At 34.1% G+C, this 25,072-nt stretch overlaps 2 protein-coding genes and 1 pseudogene across 3 annotated transcripts; all 3 read left to right on the forward strand.

Annotated features, from left to right (window-relative positions):
• The first annotated feature begins 1,975 nt into the window (after window positions 1-1,975).
• On the forward strand, window positions 1,976-10,825 carry LOC146921792 (uncharacterized; annotated as a pseudogene). The gene is made up of 8 exons (XR_015011133.1): window positions 1,976-1,993; window positions 2,385-3,248; window positions 4,366-4,593; window positions 9,042-9,118; window positions 9,561-9,595; window positions 9,958-10,177; window positions 10,350-10,410; window positions 10,688-10,825. The product of XR_015011133.1 is annotated as an uncharacterized LOC146921792 (transcript).
• A 949-nt stretch (window positions 10,826-11,774) lies between these two features.
• Window positions 11,775-12,535, forward strand: LOC146921793 (uncharacterized). The gene is made up of 2 exons (XM_085715083.1): window positions 11,775-11,900; window positions 11,988-12,535. Exons 1-2 carry the CDS (start codon window positions 11,781-11,783, stop codon window positions 12,519-12,521), a joined length of 654 nt encoding a protein of 217 aa, XP_085571209.1. The 5' UTR covers window positions 11,775-11,780; the 3' UTR covers window positions 12,522-12,535.
• A 5,129-nt stretch (window positions 12,536-17,664) lies between these two features.
• Window positions 17,665-19,563, forward strand: LOC146921794 (uncharacterized). The gene is made up of 3 exons (XM_085715082.1): window positions 17,665-18,519; window positions 18,616-19,097; window positions 19,212-19,563. The coding sequence occupies exons 1-3, from the start codon at window positions 17,665-17,667 to the stop codon at window positions 19,552-19,554; spliced, it is 1,680 nt and encodes a 559-aa protein (XP_085571208.1). The 3' UTR covers window positions 19,555-19,563.
• The last annotated feature ends 5,509 nt before the right edge of the window (window positions 19,564-25,072 follow it).

The following is a 25,072-nucleotide window of genomic DNA, read 5'->3' on the forward strand; positions in this document are numbered from 1 at the left end:
AAAAATAAGATTAGGAAAATCACAAACGAAGCTTTCTTTGTCATCATCATCACTGCCATTTCAATCACACTCTTTGTTTTCTTTCTTTCTGAGGTGCTTTTGCTATTGCTATGCTCTCACCCCATTCTCAATATTTATATACAATTATCCAACCATCCCATTCAATTCAATTTAATTCCACATTCCCCTAATTCACCCATTTTCTTTACGTCTATTATTCTTTCTTTCCTTTTCTTATGTGTGAACAATCCATTTTCATTCATTTCTTTTGCCATTCAATTCTACCTTCCTCTAACTCTTCTATCAACTACTTTTTTGTTGACCAATTCATTTCATCATGCATGCATTTTAATAATCTAATTATGATTTTGCTTCTAATCTAATTATCTTTTGTTTTATACTCATAAAACATAGCATCCTATTCCTATATTCTAGTTCTAGCTAGTAATTAACATTTATTTGATAAGAAAATTACACATTTTATTATAAATGAATGAATGAAACTTTACGTGTGATATTCTTTCTTTCTTTTTCTCATGTGTAAACACAACATCCTATTCTATTCTAGCTCTTGTTCTATATAGTAATTCATATATTATTTATTATCATGAAAATAATTTTTCATGAAATGTTTATTTTAGATAAACATACAATTGGCCATACCCACTTGGCCATTCGGATTTGCTCTAAAATGTTGTATCGTACTTTTAATTCAAAAAGTGGTTGAGATGCTTTCATTTTCATATGATCAAAGGTCAAGAAATAATCAACTAAAAAATAATCATAAAATAAATTACATGTTAGATTTCAAAAGGCAAACCCGCAACAATTGGACAACATAAATAAGAAAATATATATGTAAGAATTTACAATTATACTATTGATAAAGTTACTATTGATTAAAAAACTACTGATAAAGTTACATCACTTATAAAATGTTGTAGCGTAATTTTAGTTCAAAAAGTGGTGGAGATGGTTTGATGCGAGCAATGGTCAAGAAATAATCAACTAAACATAAACATCATTCCTCGATCAAAATTAACATATGAGAAATGTCTCACTTTTCAATCTGTAGGTTCTGGCAAGCACCAATGAACACAATCATTTTGTAAATGATTTGGAACCCTTTTAGCAAATGGAAATGGATATATATAAGCACCGGCACGACATTCGATTTATATGCATATATTCAATTTATTTATTTATTTCATTTATAAATAATACGAACAATTATTAGTCGGTTTAATCGGATTATATTGCCTTTTTTTAATGGATTTTCTACATTTAAGAAAATGTAGAAAACCTTCGGAGTCTAGATCGTAATTAATAATAAATTTGAAGCAAGACCAACCTGAAGGATCGAAATACAAAGAAAGTGCAATTCTACAATCAAATATTTCAATCAGAAAAATTAAGAAAATGGTATACAATTAACAAAGGATATTTTGATATATCAATGATGCTAAGCCAAACAAATTGTGTAAACCACCTAATAGATTATTAGCAGTTACTCCAATACAAAGAGTACTGATATATATTTCATGGTGCGGTTATCATGCATAAGGAATCCTTATGCACCCTGCATAAGTCCCAGTCCATTAACCGATAGCCCAACATAATTGTTTCCTACACCCCCAAAGGAAACCAAACGAAACAAAACGAAACAAAACAAAACGAAACAAAACCGTACCGGAAACAAAATGAACCAACAGCGAAAACAAAACGAATCTTCACCGTACCGCAATCATCATCATCACCACCGTCATTCATCATCATCACCGTCATTCACCATCATCATCATCACCGTACCGGAATCATCATCATCATCACCACCACCATCATTCATCATCATCACCGTATCTGAGATCCTTCGTGCAATCATCTTCATCATCATCACCGTACCGGAACCATCATCACAATCATCACCGTCATTCATCATCATCATCATCACCATTCAAACGAAACAAACAACAAAATGATGAAAACAAAACAGGTTCGAACTTATCTTGTGCTTTCAAGTAATTACAATTAGTTTTGAAAGTGTTTCTGTTAGTTGGAAATGGTTTAGTTTAGTTTGGAAAGTAATTGCATCTGTGTAACCCTAATTGACAGTTTAATTTCGAATTGGGGAAAATCAACTCAAATAAATAGTTTGAAAATTGTATATATTAGTTGGAAATGGTTTCAGAGTGTTGATTTGGTTCAATGACAGTCACAAATGTCCTTATTATAGTATGTTTTGTATAAAATTATGCCGAAACCATTTTGCTGTGGAAATGGTTTCTGTGAGTTGGACTCCAAGCTCATTTTGTTGTGGAAATGGTTTCTGCGAGTTGTACTCCAAAACCATTAGATGTACTTAATGATTTTCTTTGATCCAGCAGGTGAAAAAAACTAAGGACCTAAAGCCATTGTCATCATTCAATTTTAGACTGACACCGTTGGAGGAGGAGCAAAGGAATGTCATTGCTTCATCATCCGGTGGTGATAAAAATAAGGAGCGGAAAACCGGAGAGGCTAAAGGTAAAGAAAAGAAGCAGCACATAAAGAAGCATCAAAAGAAACAACAGATTGAAACACAAGATTCTGATGAAGGAAGTTCGGATGATGAAAATTCGAAGCAAAGACTGAGGCACAAGATGAGTATACCTAAGGTATATGACCTTATGCATTCAGTACATGGCAAAAGAAGAAAAGAGGAGATAATTGAGCTTTTGAATGACAGTGGCTTTGGAGGAATGTTGCATATCTGCAACTGGACAAAAGTCCACACTTTCTTTGTGGATTGGGTTGTTAGAAACTTTGAGAAAGAGCACATGTGGATTGTATTATGCAAGACCGAGGTACTTCCATTGAAAGAGGATGATGTATATAGGGTGTATGAGCTTCCAATGGCGGGGAAGTAGATTAACGTCGATCTCTGCTCTGATGCATCAATAGAGAGATTGAGGAAATAATTAGGACTGGATGGAAATTATTCTCCTTTTGTGAAGGTGACAGATTTGGAGAGAATATTGAAGACACTAGAGAAACCAAAAGCGTGGGTGAAGGGTGCAATCTGTTTTATCATTCACAAAATTTTGTGCCCCACTAATAGTAGCTTTGTATCTCTCCAATATGCGCACATATTAGAAGATCCAGCTGGGGTATCATCTTATAACTGGTGCTCACATGTTCTTGGATATATGAAAGAAGACCTGCAAACTCCGGAAGTTGCAAATCCATTAGCGGACTTCCACTTCCTAATGGTGATCATTATATATATATATATATATATATATATATATATATATATATATATATATATATATATATATATAACATATCATATGAGAATGATTATTTTATATGAGAATGGTGAGAATAAGTATCAATCATTGGATTAAAATTAGATGGTCAAGATTAAAAAACAAACCATATGCATTCCCTTATTGTATTATTTTTCTCTAACCCATTTATCTTTTCATCTTCATCACTTGTATGTAAAAGAATCAATCTCTATCATCTAAATAGAAAGACTACCATCTACCAATTTATAGTTATGTCTTTAGTGTGTTTGTTTTGTTATTTTAAAGCAATTTTCAATTAGAAGAATGTGAAACGTGAAAGGGATATTTTCATATGTAATAAAATAAAACTAAAAAAAATAAAACAACAAAAGAGGAAGAACGTGAAACGGATCTGATCTCGCATCCTCACCTCTCTTGTCATGAGAGTTTCCAAATCGTTTCCAACATCATCCATCTGTCTATTGTGAGTTTCGATAATAATAAAAATTAAATCCAATTGAAAATCAATAAATGATTATTTTGAGTTTTGCACAGAACACATCAATTTTCTATTTGAGATAGAATTGATTTTCAAAAGCTCATTTCTTTCTTAATGTTTTGCTGATTTTCCAAAGCTTCATTCCATTCCTCAATTTTAAACTAAGGAGAAGATTTTTGGTGCACTAATTTAAGACAGAAATCAAGAGATATAGAAAATTTGGTGAGAGTTAAAAGATATGGGTTTGATAAGGGATTGATGTAATTCGACACGGATAAATGGCGGGGAAAAAATAGGAGGAACGATCTGGAGAGAATATGAGAAGTTGAATGGAATGAGGATAGCATATGGAAAGGCATGTGTTATCTAAAATAAGTTTTTTTAATCTAAACCATTTATTTTGATCTTAATGGCTGAGATTCATTCTCATCATTCTCATAAGATACATCCTCTCTCTCTCTCTCTCTCTCTCTCTCTCTCTCTCTCTCTCTCTCTCTATATATATATATATATATATATATATATATATATTTGTATTTTTAAAACAACTAAGTGGTGGATTTTTAAATTGTGTATGTGTATGTTTTTATTGTGCAGATTAATTACATGGAGAAAATAGGGAAGAGAAGCCCATTTCTGACAGGGAAATACAAGCGGCCATCACTTCGTGATTGGGATGTCAAGAAGGCAAACCAAGAACTTCAAAAGGTCCATGACCTTATGGGACTCGAGCATGGACTGACGGCTGAGGTAACCAGACTGTACAGCACCGACGAAGGTCCCCTTGTATTGTGTTTTGATGCAGATACCTGTCCACTCTCTAAGGTGAGAGAAAAATAATGATATAACTACTATTTATGCAATATTATGGTGGAAATCATTAATATAGATTAAATGGTTTCAAGATGGTTTCAAGATGTTATATACTACCAGAGTAGTTTATATCTCTCAACTGCACTTGGTCTTTTTCTTTAATTTCTCTGTTGTCATTACATGCATGTGTTGGATTCTATAGTAAGAATCTTATACCAGCACACATATAGTTTCAATCCACGTATAGTTTTCATATTCCCTTGTCTTCAACTTAAGGAAATAATTTCAGATTGGCCTTGTTTGTTACTTGTTAGTTATTCAAAACATTTTGTCCATCACCTACTATTGAATGAGCATCAACTTAATCACCGCTAGTATAAGTTAAATTAAGTAATCATAAAGAGCCTTAAATTCACACAAGACATGAACCAAATTTTGATAGAATCATATAGGAGTGTTTTATCTTGGTTTTCGGGTGTCAAACATTGATTACGTTTGAACCTTTTTACCGGTGATATCTTATTTTTTCTTGGGAAGGGAAAAAGTAAGCAAAACCCTTGAGAATCGAGGTCCGGGAGTTGTTTTCGCTACGGGAAGGTGTTAGGCACCCATAACGACTATAGTATCCTATAGGAACCGTCTTTATTTTCTACGCGCGCGCTTTATTTTTAAATGCTATTTTGAAAGTGATATTAAGCCTAAAGGTTTTCTAAATGAAGAATTGGAGGGAGAAGAACGTGTTTGAATTTTGTTTTATTTGAATTGAAGGAATTTTGATTCCTTGCCTACGTACCCGTTTAAGGGATCAAATCCACCGTAGTTCTCTTCCAGAATATGTTTTTGTTTTTGTTGGTTGATTTTAAGTTTGAAAATTGGGATTTTGAAGAATGAGAGAGAGAGGCCTCAAGGGCGTAAGATTGGAAAAAGGTGAGGTGGAATTAGTTACTTTGCAAAATGTGGTCTAAGTATGGTTAAAATCCATTAAAGTTTGATTAAGAAAATAAAAGGAAAATCAATGGGATTTTGATCCCAAGGTTTATTAAGAAAAAATATTTGAGTGATGTTGTTCATATTCTTTGGAAAATTGGTTTTTTCTAAGTGTAAAGCCTAAATATTCATCTAAACATACAATCCTAAACATACATCTAAACATGCATATCCTAGCCATACATCTAAAGTGAGGTGTGTGCATGTGTCGGTGCTTGTGTCGGTGTACATCATTAGAGTCCATTGTCCTTATTACATCATGCCCTAGTTTACATGCTATGGTCTTGCAAGGAATTAAAAGGCATAAAGTAAAATATTACAAAATTCCTAAGTCTTTACATTCTAAGCTTTGCATGAATTTTAAAGTGTAAGAAGATAAAAACCAAGAATGTGAGATGGAGATTGAAATGCTTATGAAATGTATGAAATATGAAATGAAAGAGTTAGTATCACAAGATGCAATAGGATAAAGAAATAAGGCAAGAAAGTGTTAAACAAAAGTGGTAAAATCAACAAGAATAAAGTGTTAAAATATACTAAAAGTTTACCATAACTTTTCAATATGCTCATGACCTATAATTCTCTCATCATAGCACTTTTCAAGAGACTTTATTGCAGCCACAATGTGGTAATTATAGGCACATATTCAAACCAAGAGTTATGACACACTTTTAGGCACATTTTACACTTTATTTTTGCATAGAAATATTCTCATAACTTCTAAAACACGAAACTAACAAATCAAACTCCAAAACAGTAAAGAATAGCACCAAATCAGAGGCATACACATTGTAAATTCTCATACCAAGGGTCAATATACCATAGCAAGATTTTAGGATCAAGAACATGCAAGAATTTCACAAGAAATTAACAAAAAGTAACATAAAATCACAAGAAAACTCCACATATTTTTTTATCAATTTTCAATAGGCTAGAATCATTATAAAAATACCATAAAACTACCAAGAAATGTGTATGAAAATACTTAGAAATTTTTTAAAGGATTTTTGGACACAAGAGCGCATAGAACTTTCACAAATTTAACAAACATAGTAAACAATTAACAAGAAAATACTACCTATTTTTTAATCAAGACTCAACACATAACCACATCACAAAAATGTCAAGAAAATGATCAAGAACACATAGAAATTTTTTTAGGATTTTTACGAAAATTTTTGGACAGGCAGGGGTGAAAATAGCAAAAATATATTACAAACTCACAAGGGAGAGGGGTGTGCAAAGCAAACGTATGAAATTTGGGCCCAATCAGCAAGAATCCAACGGGTTAGGGTTTGGAGGCGGGTTAAACCATGGGTTAAACCGGTTCATTGGCCTATATAAGGCCTTGAACCGGTTTTGGTTCATTTTTCATCCCTACTTCTCTCTCTAAACGAAACTTAGAGAGAGAGAGTCTGCAACTGACTCTCTCTTCTCCGACGAGGCCTCTTCTTTCCGACGCGGTGGCCAGTGGTGGCGCCGCCGCGTCGGAGCCCCAATTCTGCTCCGATCTGAATTTTCTTTGCATTTTTAAGTTGCTATTTCTCTCTTCTTTTCAAATCCACAATTAGTTTTCACAAATAAAGAATAGATCGGAGCAGATCTGAAGTTGACCTGTTCAGTTTTAGGTTTTCAAAACCTTTTTCGAATCTCTTGAAACGAAACCCTAATCTACTCTATCTTCTTCCCTGATCATGGATTTGAACTCAGATTTCGCAAATAAACGGTGAATCTTCGCGAATTTCATTTTTAGGGTTTCGGTTTCAAAGTTTTTCGAATGTTTTCCAGGTTCTTGCTCCGATTCACCGTTTATTTACGTTCACAAGTCTTCGATGATGATTTATAACAAAAAGACGAGAAGATTTGATGAGGTTACCTGGAGATTCTTCGTGAATCCTTTCTGATGCTTCTGATTGATAACTTGTCGTTGTGAACTGGAAAACAAACCGGTGAACTCCTCTTCTTCTTCTCTGGTTCGAATCTTTTCGATCTTTCTTCTTCTCTTTGTCACTGTGATCGCACAATCTGTGCTTGAATTGTAGTGGCTGGTATTCGATGATGATGATTCAGTTGAATCTCTGAGAATCCACACTCAAATTCGTCGCAATTGATTGCTGCTTCTTAATTCTGGAAATTAGGGTTTATGTGATTTCTTGTTTTCTTGTGAAATTGAACCAGTTTTGGTGATTGTGATGGTTCTGTGATATTGAATTTGGCGTGAATTGATTGGATTTGGATGGTTTTGTGGTGGATTATGTTTCTGGAAATTCAGTTAGGGTTTGAAGATGATGAAGCTTTTCATCGTGTTCTTCAGATTTTGGCTTTTAGATCTGTTTGATGGGGAGAGAGAAAAATGAAATGTGTTTGTGAGTTGGCAGAAAGTGAATGGGCCTCCGTACCATTGCATTGATGACACAGCCTTATATAGGCTGACATGTGGACCTCTGGACCAATATATGACTGCCACGTGTTTGGACTTGCTGACTTGGACAATAACTTGGACAAAAGGGCCAATCTGCAAATTCTAAGACTAAAAGGACCAACCTGAAAATTAAAAAAAATACTCTGCAAAAAAACATGAAATTTCGAAATAAAAAGGACTTAAAATTTGAAACTAGGACAAGGACTTGAATGCAATTTTAGAATTTTTAGGACTAAAATGAAATTAAAATAAAATTGAATTAAAATTGGCAAAAAATGGAAAATAACGTAAAGTGAAATGATTAAAATCGACAAAACGGACTAAAATGAACCAATTACCTAAATGAGGTACTTTAAAGTAACCTCTCTCTGCCGAAATTTCGTGTGAAATGACCAAAATGCACCTGGGGACCAAAACGACTAAAAAAGACTCAGATGCAATTTTAAAATGGATTTTTAACAGGGAATTGAAGCAAGAGCCTATACAAGCAAATTAAAAGACTCAGAGACAATTTTAAGAGATTAAACAGAGCTTTAACACTTGAAAAGACTAAAATGCCCCTAGGGGCTAAACTGACTCAAAATGACTTCAAATGCAATTTTTGAAATGGATTTTTGTCATAGAATTGAAATAAGGACTTATTCAAACCAGTTGAAAAGACTCAAACAATTTTTCAAGGATTTTAACATAGGAAATGACTAAAATGCCCTTTTTCCATGAATTTTGCAAGTAACATTGAAATAAGATGCAGAGGAAGATGCAATTGATCAGAGACAGTTCAAATGACTTAAAATGCAAGAAAAGAAGAATTGAACAAGTATTTTTAGGTCCAAAATTAGGGTATAACAAGGAGGAGTATGTCAAATGTTAAATAACATGAATATGAGTATTTTCACTACTACCTCAGTTGTAATTATCCCAGTAGTATTGTTAAATGGTTTTATATAATCATTAGTATTGTTAAACCGGATATCTTAATGATTTCCAACATAATATTGTGTTTTTATGGTTTTGAAAATCCTAATAGTACATATACTTAAAAAAATTGTAGGCAGATATGCATCTTAATCATTGTAGGTCTTGTATACGGATCTACACTACAACCGCGGAAACCTTGGAAAGAAAATAGCTGAGGGAAATGTTGGAACTTCTGGGAAAAATGATGCAGTTCCAAAAGAAAAAAACACAACCAAGGACAATCCGATTGAAGTGCAACCTGAAACTGAGGAGAATAAGAGTTCAAGTAATGAAAAAGGGATGGAAGTACCTGAAACTGAAGATAATAGAAGTTTGAGTTCCGGAACAGATCTAACCCGAAAAAGAAAAGAAAGAAGTTCTAGTGTAGATAATGGACAGACTTAGAATGAATCATCCATACCACAAACAAGCACTCGAGGGGAAGAAAGGTACTGCATCTAATTTTAAGTCTTAAAATGGTTTAATGATCACCTAATTGTAAGACTTTGTACAATAATTTGTTGAAATTGTTTGTTCCAATTCTGTTGGTATTTTTGTTCCTGAATGTTACTTTTTTGTTACTTTTATACTTACAACTTTTCCTACATGAAAGTTATCAATTGTTTCCATTTTTTGAATCCTTAACAAGTACCCTAAGGGCACTTGTTAGCAAGACCCTTATGTAAATCATATTCAATGACACTTCCCATCAAAACTTATTCGATGTTTCATATTATGTTTTGTATTTCACACGTGTGCACGCTTTAATGTTTGATATCTGCACAACATCGACACATATAAGCATATGTATAATTCTTATTTTCTCAAATTATTACTGATATCATCGTGTCTGTTATATGTGTTGGCATCACCGCTTCATAAATCATATCCTTAAAAGTTAAAATTAATATTGTATTTTATGAGTAAACAGAAGTTATGTTAGTTTTAGAAGACACATATATCATTCTAAGAAGAGTATAAATTAAAAAAAATTAGAAATATTATCTAAGAAGGCATTAATGGTTTCAGGTTGAATAATGACGAAGATGTAGCAGATGAGATCGATGCCAAAAACATTGATGATAATGATGATGATGAAGAAGATGAGATTGATGCCACAAGCCTTGATGATTCAGTGAGGAAAGCATGCAATATGGGTCTTTCCTTTACACAGGAAACAATCTTGAAGTGGCCAGAGTTTTTTGATGGGGGAGAAGCTTCGAATGCAGGGTAAGAAATGAATATATATGATGTGTTTTAATGGTTTTTAATTTGTGATGTGTAAAACTATAAGAACTAACTAATGGTTTTATATATATGATGTGTTTTAAACTTTGAAAGTGTTTGCCAATAGTTTTGATATTTGATGTCTGAAAACCAAAATGATTTTTAATGGTTTCAGGTCGAATAATAATGATTCAGTGAAGACAGAGTCAGTGAAGAAAAAATGCAATAGTGAATCGGTTAAGACACAATGAAATGTGAAGCGAGCAAACGTGATGGAGGAGGAGAACTCAGAGGAGCAGAAGCCTTTGGAATCTGACATAGACTTTGTTTTACAGTAAGAATCAACCAATGTGACAATTCTACTTTACAATTGATTAATTAAATTCTGCACAATAACAATATTAATTAAATTCTGCAAACTAACAATTATGTAATTTATTTGGCAGTGCAACTTCGTTAAAGTCGGTGTTACCAGATGAAATAATCGACTTGGATAATGTCGAAACTGTGTAGACAAAGAAAAGAAAGAAGCATGATATGCTTTATTCTGGTGGCACATACCCTGAGCGTAGAAGAGTTGTGAAGAAGTCAAAATACCTTGCAAGCCCTTACGATGAAGCTGTCTACGAGTCAAATGCAACTAAGATGTAGAAGGATATATCAACATTTGCATGGAGCATTTCACATGATAAGTAAGTGAAAACCGTTTTAAATATCCATTGGCAAATTATATGAATTATTAAGCTTTGCAATAGTACTACTAATAATATTTTGAAGAAATTAAATTATTCTAATTAAGAAAAGTGTAGTAGCATGCAATTTAGTTTATAAAGCTGAAACCATTAATTTTCAAGTGCCAACAAGCAAATTCATATTCCCAGTTACAATTACAAAATACAAAGTGGCCTTGAGCAGGCAGGTCGGAATGCATGTTTCTCTTGTTTTTTGGTCCAACTAGGTAGTGTGGTTGTATTTTCATGATTACATGTTCTTTAGTTACTAAGAATAGCTTCTTAGGCTGTACTATAATTATTCAATGCGTCCTAGAAGAACCAAAATTGGCTGACATGGATCATAGGTGGGTCTGCATACATAAACTATAACTTATGTTGAGTCATTAATGTAAAATGGCATAGTTAACATAAGTGGGATTAAGACAAATCAGAAGCTTAGTGTAAGTGGGATTAAGACAAATCAGAAGCAAAATGGTTTTGATAGTAATGTTAATTTTTTTTTTTACCAAATTGGTTGTTTTATTTGGCTATACTACATCTTATAATCTCAGATCAAATACTAGTAGTACAAATCCTAAATGCTTGATAATAATGTAGGACAGAGATTTTGTATTGCTCGTATAACAAGGCTCATGCTTTCACTCTACAAGGGAGTGACTTGTGGACACTTCAAAAAGATGAATAGGTGTCATACTTTGTGATAAATTCATGGGTCAATTGCTTGAACTGGAATCAACCAAATGAGAAAATGACAAGACTGGTTACACCATTCATCAATTATGTATGCATTACATTCCATGAATGTTAAAAGTTTACATACTGTTTAGGACTTTTTGGAATTGATTTTACTCATTTTATATAAACAGGTTGACATGGAAAGATTTGATGCCCTAGATATAACGAAACCAGTTGCATGCAAAAGATTCATCGAGAGACTGAAAAGATTCAAATACATGGATTGGAATGCTATTGACCCTACAAGTCTAGAATATGTAAGACTCAATTCAATATAGTTTTGAAAATTTCTACAGATTGATTGTTTGAATTATATGATGTTAATTATTCTACTGATGAAATAGATCATGACGCCATCACTAATTGGGAATCCGGGTAGTCATTATGTATGCTTCGTTGTAAATCTCAAGAGCCAAAAATTTCAATTCATGAACAGCTTGATCGGAGAGAGTTTGCACATGAAGAATGGCGAACCGACTGTCTACAAAAAGATGTTTGATGTATGGCTGAAGGAGGTGGAAGCATTTGTGACAGAATTGTATAAGAAAAGAAAAATCACAATGCCTTTCCAGTTTAGCACATTTAAGTGGGAAACACCAAGGGTGCCTACTCAAACTGATAAAGACAGTTGTGGAGTCTTTTGCATGAAGTTTCTTGCTGAATGGGAGGGTGGCAATACCCAAATGGAATCTTTCAAAGATTGGTCCAAAATGAGAAAGCATGGGAAGAATGACAAGGTTGCAAAAATTATGGATTTGAGAATTGGAATTTGTTCCACAATATTAAGCGACTCAAGCGATTGCAAAAGAAACTATGTGGAGAAGGCAGCAACTTCATACTATGAAGAAATGCTTCAAAAGTTAGCACGTCCAACATGATATGTAACCTCCGATTAATTCCTGGATTAGTTTTAATGTTTTTTTATTGAGTTTGTATAAAGATGTTGATGAATTTCTGGAGTTGTATCAAGTTTATGATGAATTTTTTTGTTTAAATTTCTTTGTTGGTAAGTGCTGCACTGAGATATGTTCTTGCATCAATTAAATTTATAGATGTTCTTTCCAGTTTATGATTCCAGTTAATGATTTTTCTAAGGAAGTCAAAGTTGATTGATGAAGTTCTTTGCAATCTTGTAACACTCCTCTTTTGTTCTCTATGATGTCTAAATTTTGATGAATTGAAACAAACTTAGGGGTATGGATTACTGAAACCATAAGTATGGTTTAAAGGTTTTGCTACTTGCTAGTCTTGTATGTGAAACCAAGATAATTGTGTAATGGTTTTTAATGAAATTATTATTGTTACATGGTTTTAAATAATGATTAAGATGTTATACACTGAAATTATTAATGAAACCATAATTATGGTTTAATTGTTTTGATAGTCTTCTATGTGAAACCAAAATAATTGTATGATGGTTTTGTAATAAAACAAAAGACCAAATGTGATAAACATTTAAACCATTATTCACTAACTATAGTACACACTTATAACATTTAAAACAATTAACAAATGTGAATTAATCAATCAGTGACCATTTTTTTTGTAAAGCCTCATCATCTCTCTTTTGTTTCTTCTGTTGTAAAATGAATTTCTGCCTTTGTCTAGCTTTTTGAAAATCACTTTGAAACTAAATATAATTGTGGTTTAATGGTTTTGATAGTCTTGTATGTGAAACCAAAATAATTGTCTAATGGTTTCTTATAAAATAAAAAGAACAATGAAAATTCTTATTGTTAAATGGTTTTAAATAATAATTATTACTGAAACAATAAGTGGGGTTTAATGATTTTAATAGTCTTCTGTGTGAAACCAAAATAATTGACTAATGGTTTTGTAACAAACTATAATCATCAATACGTAACAACAAAGAATGTGAAATGAATAATTTCCAATAAATCATATCAAAATATTCCCAATAAACTCTAGTACAAACTTATAACATAAAAACAATCAATCAGTGACCATTTTTTTTTAAAGCCTCATCATCTCTCTTTTGTTTCTTCCGATTTATAAGGAATTTCTGCCTTTCTCTAGCTTTTTCATAATCACTTTTAAGTCGCTTCTTTGATTTAATTGGATTTGGTCTTTCTTTGAACTTTGGCGCAGTGGACTTCACCCCAGTAGATGGTTCACCGACAGCAGCTGTAACACCCTAAACCCTACATATTATTTTCTAATAAAAATACAATAATTAATTAAACATGCAAGGGTGTCACACATCTTCTTCAATTCAAAAATACTTCATTTAAATTAAAAATGTAGCAGCAGAATAAATTTTTCAAAAATCAAAGTAACTTTCTCATCATTTGTATTAACATCAAAACTGAATTTAAAAGAAATCTAAAACCTAATCTAAAATAGAATAAATCCCCAATCCCTAGTGTCACAGATCAGAGCTTCGACTCGATAAAGACTCCCAAAAGTGATAAGTAAACGAGTAAGCTCCGAAGCCATCCTCAAAGACTCACTGCTACTAAACAACTTCTTCCTGCAAATCTACACCACAAGGGTGTAGGCGCCTAACCCGCCACTAGAGGGTGAGAATATATCCAACACAAGAGATGCATAATCACATGTATAGATCCAGATAAAAGAACACAACAATTACATTTAGACATGTATGCATCATAGTCAGACAATATTCATATTTAAATATAAAGTTTCATTTAATAAAAATCAAATAGGCATCAACCAACATGTTATAATAACAAATAAGATCGAGAACATTTAAGAATATCAAGTAGACATTAGTAAAATACAAATCATTCACACATAATCATATAGAAGCATATCATTGAATATCACATCTTTAAATAGTTACACATCTTAAAATATCACATCTTTTAATTACACATCTTCAAATAGACCTGCAGTTATGTATGCAATGTCTCTAACTCGACTCTATATGCATGTGGTACCAGTTTTGGATATCAGAGTTATGTTACTGATTTATCCCCCATCTTTAAATCACATCTTTAAATCAGACTGACCATGAATGCATGAAAACCAAGTAATGACTCAACAAATGCACATCTTTAAATGACTCGACAAAGACACATCTTTAAATAGCATTATCGTCAAATATCTCATCTTTATATAGCACATCTTTAAATCACATATCTTCAAATAACACATCTTTATATAACACATTCATCAAATATTTTAAGGTCATAACCATGTACCAATAATAATAATCATGATAATGCTAACAGATACTATTGTCACAATTATAATTAATGAAATAATTACTTAAACAATTATTATATAAAGAAAAATTGCCACGATCACCAAAGATAGAAAAGATAAAAATTAATGGCAATAAGTCTCAAGCAATTCTCTTGTTGTTCCTATTAAGAAAGCGTGACATCAATTATCAAATAAATGATATTTTTAAGCTAAAGAAGTACCGTGTTTTCTAAAGCTACGATCAGTAAGGATGACTACAATCTAATATTTATCTATATATATTTTTGCTTCTAAAAATACTTATCAGAATTTGCTAATTTTTCCAACAGTACAGAAAGTACTCTCCTAATTAAGAACAAAATAAACTATAATATGTCCCAAAGTGTCACTAGCTTTGCTTATGTTTACAAAATACATCTATCCACCCTTGTTTCTCCTATTCACCTAGTCAATATACCTTCTATACAAATGAACTAGTCTAACTAACCCTTATTATTTTAACTCTTTCTCTTTCTTTCTTTTCGTTAATTAAACATGGCTATAGCAAACATTAAAAACAAGGACACTACGATGTTGTCATTTGCACGAGAGGCTTATTCAAAAATCGCTTACTTGCACAGCCATGTATTTGATGAAATCGAATTGCTTATTCAAAAACCAATCATGAAATTAGCTATTTTATCATTTCTTAATAATAAAGTAAGCAAGTGTGTAAATTACACCTCCTGCTTTTTATGTTGTAAGAAGGATATCGAGCCACCCACAATATTTTTAGGCTTATTAGATCATTTGGTCCCCTAACTAATTTCATGTTTTCATTTTGGTCCCATATTTAATAAAAGTGGCGAATTAGTCCCTCTAGTTTTGCGTCGTTTGCCAAAAAAAATCTATTCTCTCAAATGTTTTCTTTCCCGTTAGTTTCTGCATACATGGCAAATCCTATGTGGCAGGTATAAAAGCCAAAAATGAGTCTAAAGAGAGAAGTAGTTGGCTGTTTTGAGAATAGAAAGAGAGAGAGAGAGAGAGAGAGAGAGAGAGAGAGAGAGAAGAATACGAAAAGCTCAAGACCAAGGTTGAAGAAGATGATCATCGAAGAACTGGAAGAAGGAGAAGACGGATTCGTTGCAAATCCTGGAGTGGATGCTGCTTCCGACGATGATGCTGAAGATAACGATGAGGTTTGTTTTGCTCCATCCTTTGATTTTCGTATTTAGGGTTTCAAAACTCTGGTATAGGGTTTTCTTTTTTTTGGGTGGTTTCTGGTTTAGGGTTAGGGTTTTGATTAAAAACCCTGTTTTTAATCGAAAAACATACCCTTTTTTAATCAAAACAACTTGTAAAAAACCGTATTACTGAAACCCATTTTTTGTAAAACAAACCCTGTTACTGGATGCTTAGTTCTGGAAATTTTTGTTGATTTATGTTATGGTTTTGTAACAGATGGAGGGTAGGTTTGTGCTGGTAGTTCACCATTGGGGGGGGGGGGGGGGGGTTTGTTGATTTTAACTATAATGGTTACAATGGCACTGAAACAGTACTAGAGTGTGAACCAGATTATTGGGCTTACTTCTCAATTTTATCAACTTTAAAACGGCTAGGTTACCCAATGATTAGGTCACTTTGGTACCATGACCCTAATTTAGTGGATGGCCTTATTAGATTAAGGTCTGACATTGGGTGTAGGAGGATGATGCATATAGCAGAGTTTTATGGTAGGGTGCATCTGTATGTTGAACATACAGTAGGGGATCAACCTGTAATGGGAGAACTCAATCCTTTGATTGAGTATCCTATACAGAATGTGGGAGCAAATGTTGGAGGGAATGGTAGAGTTCATGTGGAGGAGATTTTTGAAGAGGAAGGGAATGAGGGAAATGTTGGGAATGAGGGAAATTTAGGAGTTCATGTGGAAGAGATTTTTGAAGAGGGGGCTAATGAGGGAAATGGTGGAATTAATGTGGAAGAATACTTTGAGGAGGAGGTGGTTAACGTGGGAGGTGATAATGTAGAAGGGGTAAATAAGGGAAATGTAGTGGAAGGTGAGGTGGATTGTGAGGCCAATGGTGATGGGAATATGGGGCCCACTCTTGTGGATGATAGAGGGAATCTGATGCAGAATATGGGGCCCACTGCGGTAGAAGAAAGTGAACATGTTGGGCCCACTATAGGTGGTGAGGGAATATTTAATGGGCCAACAACTTTAAATATGGGGAGTAATGAAGCTGGGTCTTCTAGTGTAGTAAATGATGATGGGCCTACTGAGTTTGGATTACATGCAGAATATAGGGATGAGTATGTGGATGAGTTAGGTGAGCAAAGGGAAGACAGTGCACTAGACATAGATTTTGGGGACTCAGAAGAGGAGATAGCTAAAGAAGATGGCTTTGGTGCTGCTGTAGCACAATAGGGAAGAGTGTTTGATGATTGGATCCCTGAAGGTGAACCAGAAACAGTTGCAAATGATAGGGTTGAAAGGGAAGTTGTTGACCAAGGTTCTTCTGGTGTAGCTGAAGTAGAGCAAGGCACAAGACAAGCTAGTGAGAGTAGGTCAAAGGAAAAGGGTAAAGAGGTTAGTGGAAGTAAGTCTAAGAAGAAGAGAGGAAGACCACCAAAGCAACAAAAAAAAAAGTAAGTGAACCTGTTTTTGAAGATGATCTGATAGTTGAGGGGAATAACACAACTGAAGAGGGTGGACCATCTGGTATATTGAGGGATAGGGGTTTGAGTGATGTTGAAGAGTATAATATTGATGATTTAGATAATGGGTGTGAATCTGAAGATGAATATGAAGGTCCTAGGGTTAAATTCTCAACTTTTAAGTTACTTGATAACATGAGAGATTACAAATGGCAGGTTGGAACATACTTTGTTTCGAAGAAGGCATTTCAAGAAGCAATAAAAACTTATGCCATTCATTTTGGAAGGAACCTTAAGTTCAAGAAAAATGATAAGAGGAGGGTGAGAGTGATCTGTAAGGGCTTAAAGGGAAGCTGCATTTTTGAGGCATATTTTGCTAAGATTCCTAATGAAGAAACTTGGAAATTGAGAAAGATCCAAAGGTTACAGAGTTGCAGTAGAGTGTTTAAGCTTAAGATGTTGAATTCAGATTGGTTGGGGAGTAGGCTTAATAGTAGAGTAAGAGAAAATCCTAGTTTGAAGCTGACTACTATTGCAGACAGAACTATTGAGAAATGGGGGTTGGAGATAAACTTGAATAAGGCTTACAGAGCTAGAGGGAAAGCAATTGATATGGTGGATGGGTCATTCAGGGATCAGTATACTAGGATCCATGATTACACACATGAGCTGATGAGGTCAAATCCTGAGTCTACTATGAGAGTTAGTACTATGCCATATCAAGGTACTGAAGAAGATCTTGAGAGGCCTGGAGCAGTTTTATGTCCTCATTTCCAAAGGATGTATATTTGTTTGAAAGCCTACGAAGACAGTTTTTTTAAGTGTAGGCCTATTATTGGGTTAGATGGCTCCTTCTTGAAGGGTTACTATGGTGGGCAGTTGCTGGCTGCAATTGGAAGAGATCCAAATGACCAGATGCTTCCAATAGCATTTGATGTGGTTGAAGGTGAAACCAAGGAATCATGGAAGTGGTTTTTGGAACTCCTGATTGGTGACCTAGGTGGAACCAGATTATGCCAGACCTACACCTTTATAAGTGATCAACAAAAGGTAACGTAGTGTTTTATTAGTGTTTTATTTGCTGATTTCTTTTTTATATTTTTTTTGTTTGCTTACTCATGATCTGTTCCTTAAACTGTTTTGCAGGGTCTCTTGCCTGCTATGGATGAACTACTTCCAGATGTAGAACAAAGATTTTGTGTTAGGCACCTTTATAATAACTTCAGAAAGAGGTTTCCTGGTAAGAAGTTGAAGGAATTAATGTGGAGGGCAGCAAAAACAACTTATGAGAATGCATTCCTTGATGTAATGAAAGAGATCAAGGAGATTAGTGAGCCTACATATGATTACCTTATGCTAATTCCAGCTAAGCATTGGAGTAAGTGGAAGTTCTCAGGTGATTCAAAGTGTGATACTCTAGTCAACAATATGTCAGAAGCTTTCAACTCAACCATTGTCATTCCTAGACAAAAGCCAATTGTTACCATGTGTGAAGATATCCGTGTGTATTTCATGGAGAAGTGGGAAGTAAATAGGAATAAAATTGCAAGGTATGAAGATGTTGTGCTTCCGAACATAAAGAAGAGGCTTGCTAGAGAATCTGCCTATACTAATGTCTGGCTAGTTAGGTATGTAAATTTGATTCAACTCTTGTAACTTTTTAAATTGTTGGCTGGTTGTGAATGATTGGTTTATCTGGACCTTACACAATTTCTTGTATGTTTATGTGTATATGTGTATAGGCGCAACACTAAGTTTGATTATGAAGTGACACATTTGAATACAAGTTGTTACAAGTTCCATGTCAATCTCCAAAGGTGGGAATGTGACTGTAGGAAATGGTTATTGACAGGGTTACCCTGCTGTCATGCCATCTCCTGCATGAGGAACCAAGACCTCAATGTTTATGATTTTGTTCCTGACATGTACAAGAAGGAGAGGTATGCAGCTTGCTATGCTCCAATCATCTACCCTGCTAATGGTCAGGCCTTATGGCGCAGAACTGAGTATAATGATCTTCAGCCACCTCCTATCAGAAGGCAACCTGGCAAGCCAAAGAAAAAAAAGGAACAAAGAGGCAGGTGAATTGTTGAAGGATGATGGTCAACTCAAGAGGGCTAGATGGGGAATGAAATGTAGCAGATGCAAGCAGAGTGGACATAATAAGTCCACTTGCAAGCTCCCACCACCTCCAAGTGCTCCACAGACTACTCAAACTGCACAAACTACTCAAGCTGCTCAAGCTCCTACTGCACAAACTGCCCAACCTGCTACTACACAAACTGCACAAACTCATCAAGCTCCTAATACTCAAAAGTATATTAACACTCAAAGGATTGGAACTACTCAAAGGACTACTAACACTCAAAGGATTCAAAGGACTGTGAACACTCAAAGGAATTCTGAAACTGTACCCTCTGCTCAAGGTGTTGCTGCTACACAAGGTGCTGGTACACAAACTGCACAAGATGGAACTGGAGGTGGAAAACCAAGAAAGAGGAAGCTAAAAGATAGACTATCTACATCACAGCCAGAAGGTTCAAATGGGAAGAAAAGGAAAACTTCTTTTAGAGTTAAGGGTTCTGTGTCAACCCAATAGTAGGAATCATGGAAGACTCTAGATACTATGTCTATTTTGATGTCTTTTTGATGTAATGCCTAAGTGCATACATGTTATGTAATGCCTTAGTGCAAGCTACAATCTACTTATTATGCGTATTTTGATGTATTTGCCTAAGTTGCAAAGCTACAATATAGCTCTAATGCTTAGTTTGATATATTTGCCTAAGTTGCAGACCTTACACAATATAGCTCTAATGCTTATTTTGATGTATTTGCCTAAGTGCAATCACATTTTATGTGCAATATGATTAAGTTCAATTCCATATACTAGTCTTTTTTCTGATAATTTTCTGCTATGTTTGCACCATATAACTGCTATTGATTTGCAAACATATTTGTACAGGGTTACCATTTGAAAGAATATTGATACATATACTGGATTTTTTGGTGCAGGGTTTGATACATAACTACACCAACACCATGCTCAATTTTTCACTTAAAATTACTCCATTAATCAATTTTTACAGTACACTATATGCATAATTTTTCAATTGAAATATCATTCATTCATTCATTCAAAATAGGAACATTCATTCATTCAAAATAGGCATTACAAATTCATCCATTCCAATCTGACATTACAATTTCAAAATGACCATTACAACCTAACTATTTCAAATACAATTGATTCCAAGACCCACTACACTTGCATGCCAACATTGTCCCAAAAACCAGGCAAACCCAAAACACCCCAGCCCAAAAAACAACGACATCTTCAACCATGTTCTTGTTTTCTCCAGTCTAGTCTTCAATTTGACATTTTTTTTCTCCAGCTTTGATATCAACAGATCCCTATAATCAGTAACATCTTCATCCAACAGTTTAAAAAAGCTACAAACTTTGTCAAATTGATTCTTGTAGTTTTTGCATCCCCAAAATCTTCTCCCACAATTTGGATTCGTGTTATCAATTATAGTGCGAATCACTGTTTCTTCATCACACCTACATTCAATAGCTGTTCTTCTTCTCAGGCTCAATCTTACTGACCCAACGGATTGTCCCATTTGTTACGACATCTCTCATTACGAAGAAAAGAAAGGATGGATTCAAAGATGAAGAAAAGAAAGGATGGATTCGAAGATGAAGATGGGGATTTTGCAGAGAGGAAGGTAGCTGCTTGAAGATGAGAAAACCCTAATTTGGGTTTCATACTCATTTTTGGCTTTTATACCAGGCACATAGGATTTGTCACGTATGCAAAAACTAACGGGAAAGAAAACATTTGACAGAATGGATTTTTTTGGCAAACGGCGCAAAACTAGAGGGACTAATTCGCCACTTTTATTAAATATGAGACTAAAATGAAAACATGAAATTAGTTAGGGGACCAAATGATCTAATAAGCCATATTTTTACCACTCATCTTTATATAGCATGGGGTGGATGAATTACAATGCAGTATAAACACCTCACTATGTTTGGGTCCTGCGTTGGAAGATATTGGAGCAGCACGTCACCCTATCCTATCTATATAGCTAGCATTTAAATAATATAAATTGTCTTCCAAAAACTAGTATAAATAAACCCTTCACATTGCCATTATCATTCATTCAATCGAAAAACATTTCTTCTAGCTCTTAAGTTTTAGTTTGATAGAAAGTGTGTGAATCTGCGAGATTCCACTATGAGCATGTTTTAAGTCTTCTTCCAAAATTTATCGAGGTAATGTCTATTTATTTTTATCTATTTTCTTAATATTATTATGATGTCGGGGGTATGCCCAAATTAACTCATTTACTTATCAAATATTTTATTATATAAATAATATCGAATTAAGGTTTCAGTTTTAACTAAAGATTTTTATGACGTTAGTAGGGCTCTGCTAAGTTTTTATTTGAAAGATATTTATATACTCTTAAGACTATTTTTAGTCACTCTTATAATGCCCTAAGGTTAATCTAAATTTTATATTATTATATATTTGAAACTCTGGCGAGTTATCAGTAGTTACATTTTAAGCAGGATTATCATTGGAGATGCCGTCTTAGGCAAAACATAAAGAGCAACAGCTAAGGATTTATCGATGACAAAGGTGGGGCAAGATTTCGTACACGTTGGGACGGTTAGTGTAAAATAGTTTTATATATGTGTGTAGGGTGACCTAAGCCCTACAAGAGATAAATAATTGATTGTTTATTTGCATATTACATGTTAATTGTTTATTTAATTATGTTTGATTGATTGTGACCCTTAGTCTAAGGAAAGGATATAGTATTCTTTAAGGTGAGAGATAAGAACGTCGTTAGATATATCTTGTGTAGTTGTATTCGGTTGGGTTATGTCTAGGAAAGATTTGGTGGACTTACGGTTTGCCTCTCTTACCTGGGAAGTCAACCATACTCTATTCATTGCATTTAACTGGGTAGATGTAAGGTTTATGTGAAGAAATAAGGATAGAGATACTTTGAGGTTATAGATGGTAACTGGCACTCAATTTAGGTGACTAGAATATGTTATAACTGAAACAGTTAATATGATGGATTTTGAGTAATTAATTAGTGCCTAGTGTTTGTGTTGCCATGACTTGATTGATGGTGCATATAGAATTACATTGAGGAATGGGTGCATATAGAATTACATTGAGGAATGTGCAAGTCCACTGCCGTGTGTATGGGCGCACGAGGTTGATCAGTTGTCTGAATCTTGACGAGGATTATTATTGCGTGCTTGGTTAGACTATAGTCGGGATCGGAAAAGCTTGGTTAGACTACGGTCGGGATCAGAAGAGCTTGGTTAGACTATAATCGGGACCGGATATTCTGAGTAGGGGCGATCGACTTATAACACTTGGACTCCATGTGAAGTCAGGTGGCGTCACTCTTGGTAAATGGGAGGACGTTTGTAGCATGTGGTCTTGTGATATCTGATCTCGGTAATTGGGAGGATGTCCTTGACAACATCTAAAGGCTTGAGTCAACATATAGTTTTGGAATGCATAAGAGCATATATGTTATGTTTGGGGATAGACTCTAAGAGAAATATTTAAGATGAATATGATGGATATAGATAGACAAGTCTATATGATGGATATAGATAGTTTAGTGGATCAAAGAGTTACACTTGAGGATGGTAGATGTACTTCAGGATCAGAGATATCCATCAAAGGATGGTATGTTTGTATGACTAGTTGTATTTGTCATGTATATATTACTGTTTTACAAACCCATCCCCTCTGTTAAACTTGTACGTAAATCTTAGTTCACATGTTTTTTTGTCTTGTGTTTTATCTATGTTTTTAGATATTGATGAAGAGGAGTACAAGGCTGAAGACGGAGTGTTTCTTTCTACTCTTTATGCAGTACGCGATGTAGATGCCATTATCACATGACGAGTATGGTCTTGTTTGTATAACCAGCATGTCTTTTGCGGTCTTATCTTTTGAGTCTTTTGATTTATGATGCATTATGGATAATTGGTTTCACGAGTACCACACGGTATCTGGTTGATCCGTAGACACCTTTGTATTCGTGACATAGATATATAAATAATAAAATATTGATTCTATTTTTGTGTACTTGATTCTTATGTATCTAAGTTTAAATTTCTCTGTAATTTCCAACGGAGAGAGATTACTAATATAAGCGAGTTAGAATGGTTAATAAGGTTTCACTGAGACGTTTGGACGTCTTAATAAATTACACTAATTATACAATCATATAAAGAATCTAGATGTTACTTCTTCAATAAATCATCAAATATGCATAAATAACAATTTTCTCAAAACATCGCAACGGAATAAAATATTGTTACATCAACATCTAAATAAAACATCTCAACATTTATCCATAATAAAATAAGTCTCCAAATAGCTATGTCATCATACTACATATATCACAACAATACATAGTCTCAAAAATCTCCAATAAACATAATAAAGATAAACATCGAAGACCGACCCCTAATCAGAGCACTAAATCTAAGATGCCAAAAGCAATAAATGAGGTAGCATCCAAGCTATCCCGAAGCAACTCACCAAAGCAAAGCAAACTAGTCTTGCACACTGTCTACCCATCCATACGGATAAGGAAGGCGGTCAACTGAACGACCACTGTGGGTTAGTCCACAATTCATAATAAGCATAACCAAACATAAGCATTCAAGGATTTTACGCATAACATTTATACAAATCCATCCCTCCTACCTCATGAAAATTATCCCTCATTCCATACACATCATGTTATCACACTTCTATCATAGCATAGCAAGCATATTCAATCTCTAATCAAGTCATCAACATAGGCTCATCACTTAACAACATCAATCATATAAATCACATAAACTCTTGCCTAATCAACTCAACAAATATAGGCAAAGAAACCATCATTATCAAAGGAATCACCAAATCATACATATATAATTCACACCTCATTATTATTACCAAGATAATTATCATCAAATAGATTCACCAAGTGAATAAGGACAAGCAAGTAAGACATACAATTAGAGTCTGGTTCAAATACTCACAACCATTGACAAAATCCACCAAAGCACATATCACCAATTCACATAATCACAATGTTCACCAAATTTCACCAATGCACAAATTCACCAAGTCACATATTCAATTATGACACAACTCACCAAATAATAAGTGCATGCAATGTTCTAGACTCTTCTAGATGCATATGGTACCATTAGATTCCGTAGATAATTTTACCGTTAATGAATTCACCAGCATAATAATCACCTCGCATTTATGCTCTGCATAAGCTATGTAATAATCACCCCGCATTTACATACTTCAAAATCACCTCATATGACTATGAATGCATGGACTTCAAATAAGGACTTGACAATGCATAAATCACCCCATAGACATTAACATAATAATCTCCCCACATTTATGTTATTCACCAAAAATTGCATTATCAAATACTCAGATCCGTACAATCAACAATTCATCATCGCAATCAACACCAAAACAAAAATCATGTTTTATCACCAATCATTCATCAAACAGTCATCACCAAACGAAACACCT

Source organism: Medicago sativa, chromosome 5, assembly GCF_051527215.1.
Source record: "Medicago sativa cultivar Bolivia chromosome 5, Bolivia_mono, whole genome shotgun sequence".
NCBI classification, from domain to species: domain Eukaryota; kingdom Viridiplantae; phylum Streptophyta; class Magnoliopsida; order Fabales; family Fabaceae; genus Medicago; species Medicago sativa.

What these genes read in the sequence shown, in the direction of transcription:
- LOC146921794 (XM_085715082.1), top strand. Translation starts at nt 17,665, where the DNA reads ATGAGAGATTACAAATGGCAGGTTGGAACATACTTTGTTTCGAAGAAG. An exon ending in TTATAAGTGATCAACAAAAG is followed by an intron (nt 18,520 to 18,615) that starts GTAACGTAGTGT and finishes ACTGTTTTGCAG; the next exon opens with GGTCTCTTGCCTGCTATGGA. An exon ending in ACTAATGTCTGGCTAGTTAG is followed by an intron (nt 19,098 to 19,211) that starts GTATGTAAATTT and finishes ATATGTGTATAG; the next exon opens with GCGCAACACTAAGTTTGATT.
- LOC146921793 (XM_085715083.1), top strand. Translation starts at nt 11,781, where the DNA reads ATGGAAAGATTTGATGCCCTAGATATAACGAAACCAGTTGCATGCAAA. An exon ending in ACCCTACAAGTCTAGAATAT is followed by an intron (nt 11,901 to 11,987) that starts GTAAGACTCAAT and finishes CTGATGAAATAG; the next exon opens with ATCATGACGCCATCACTAAT.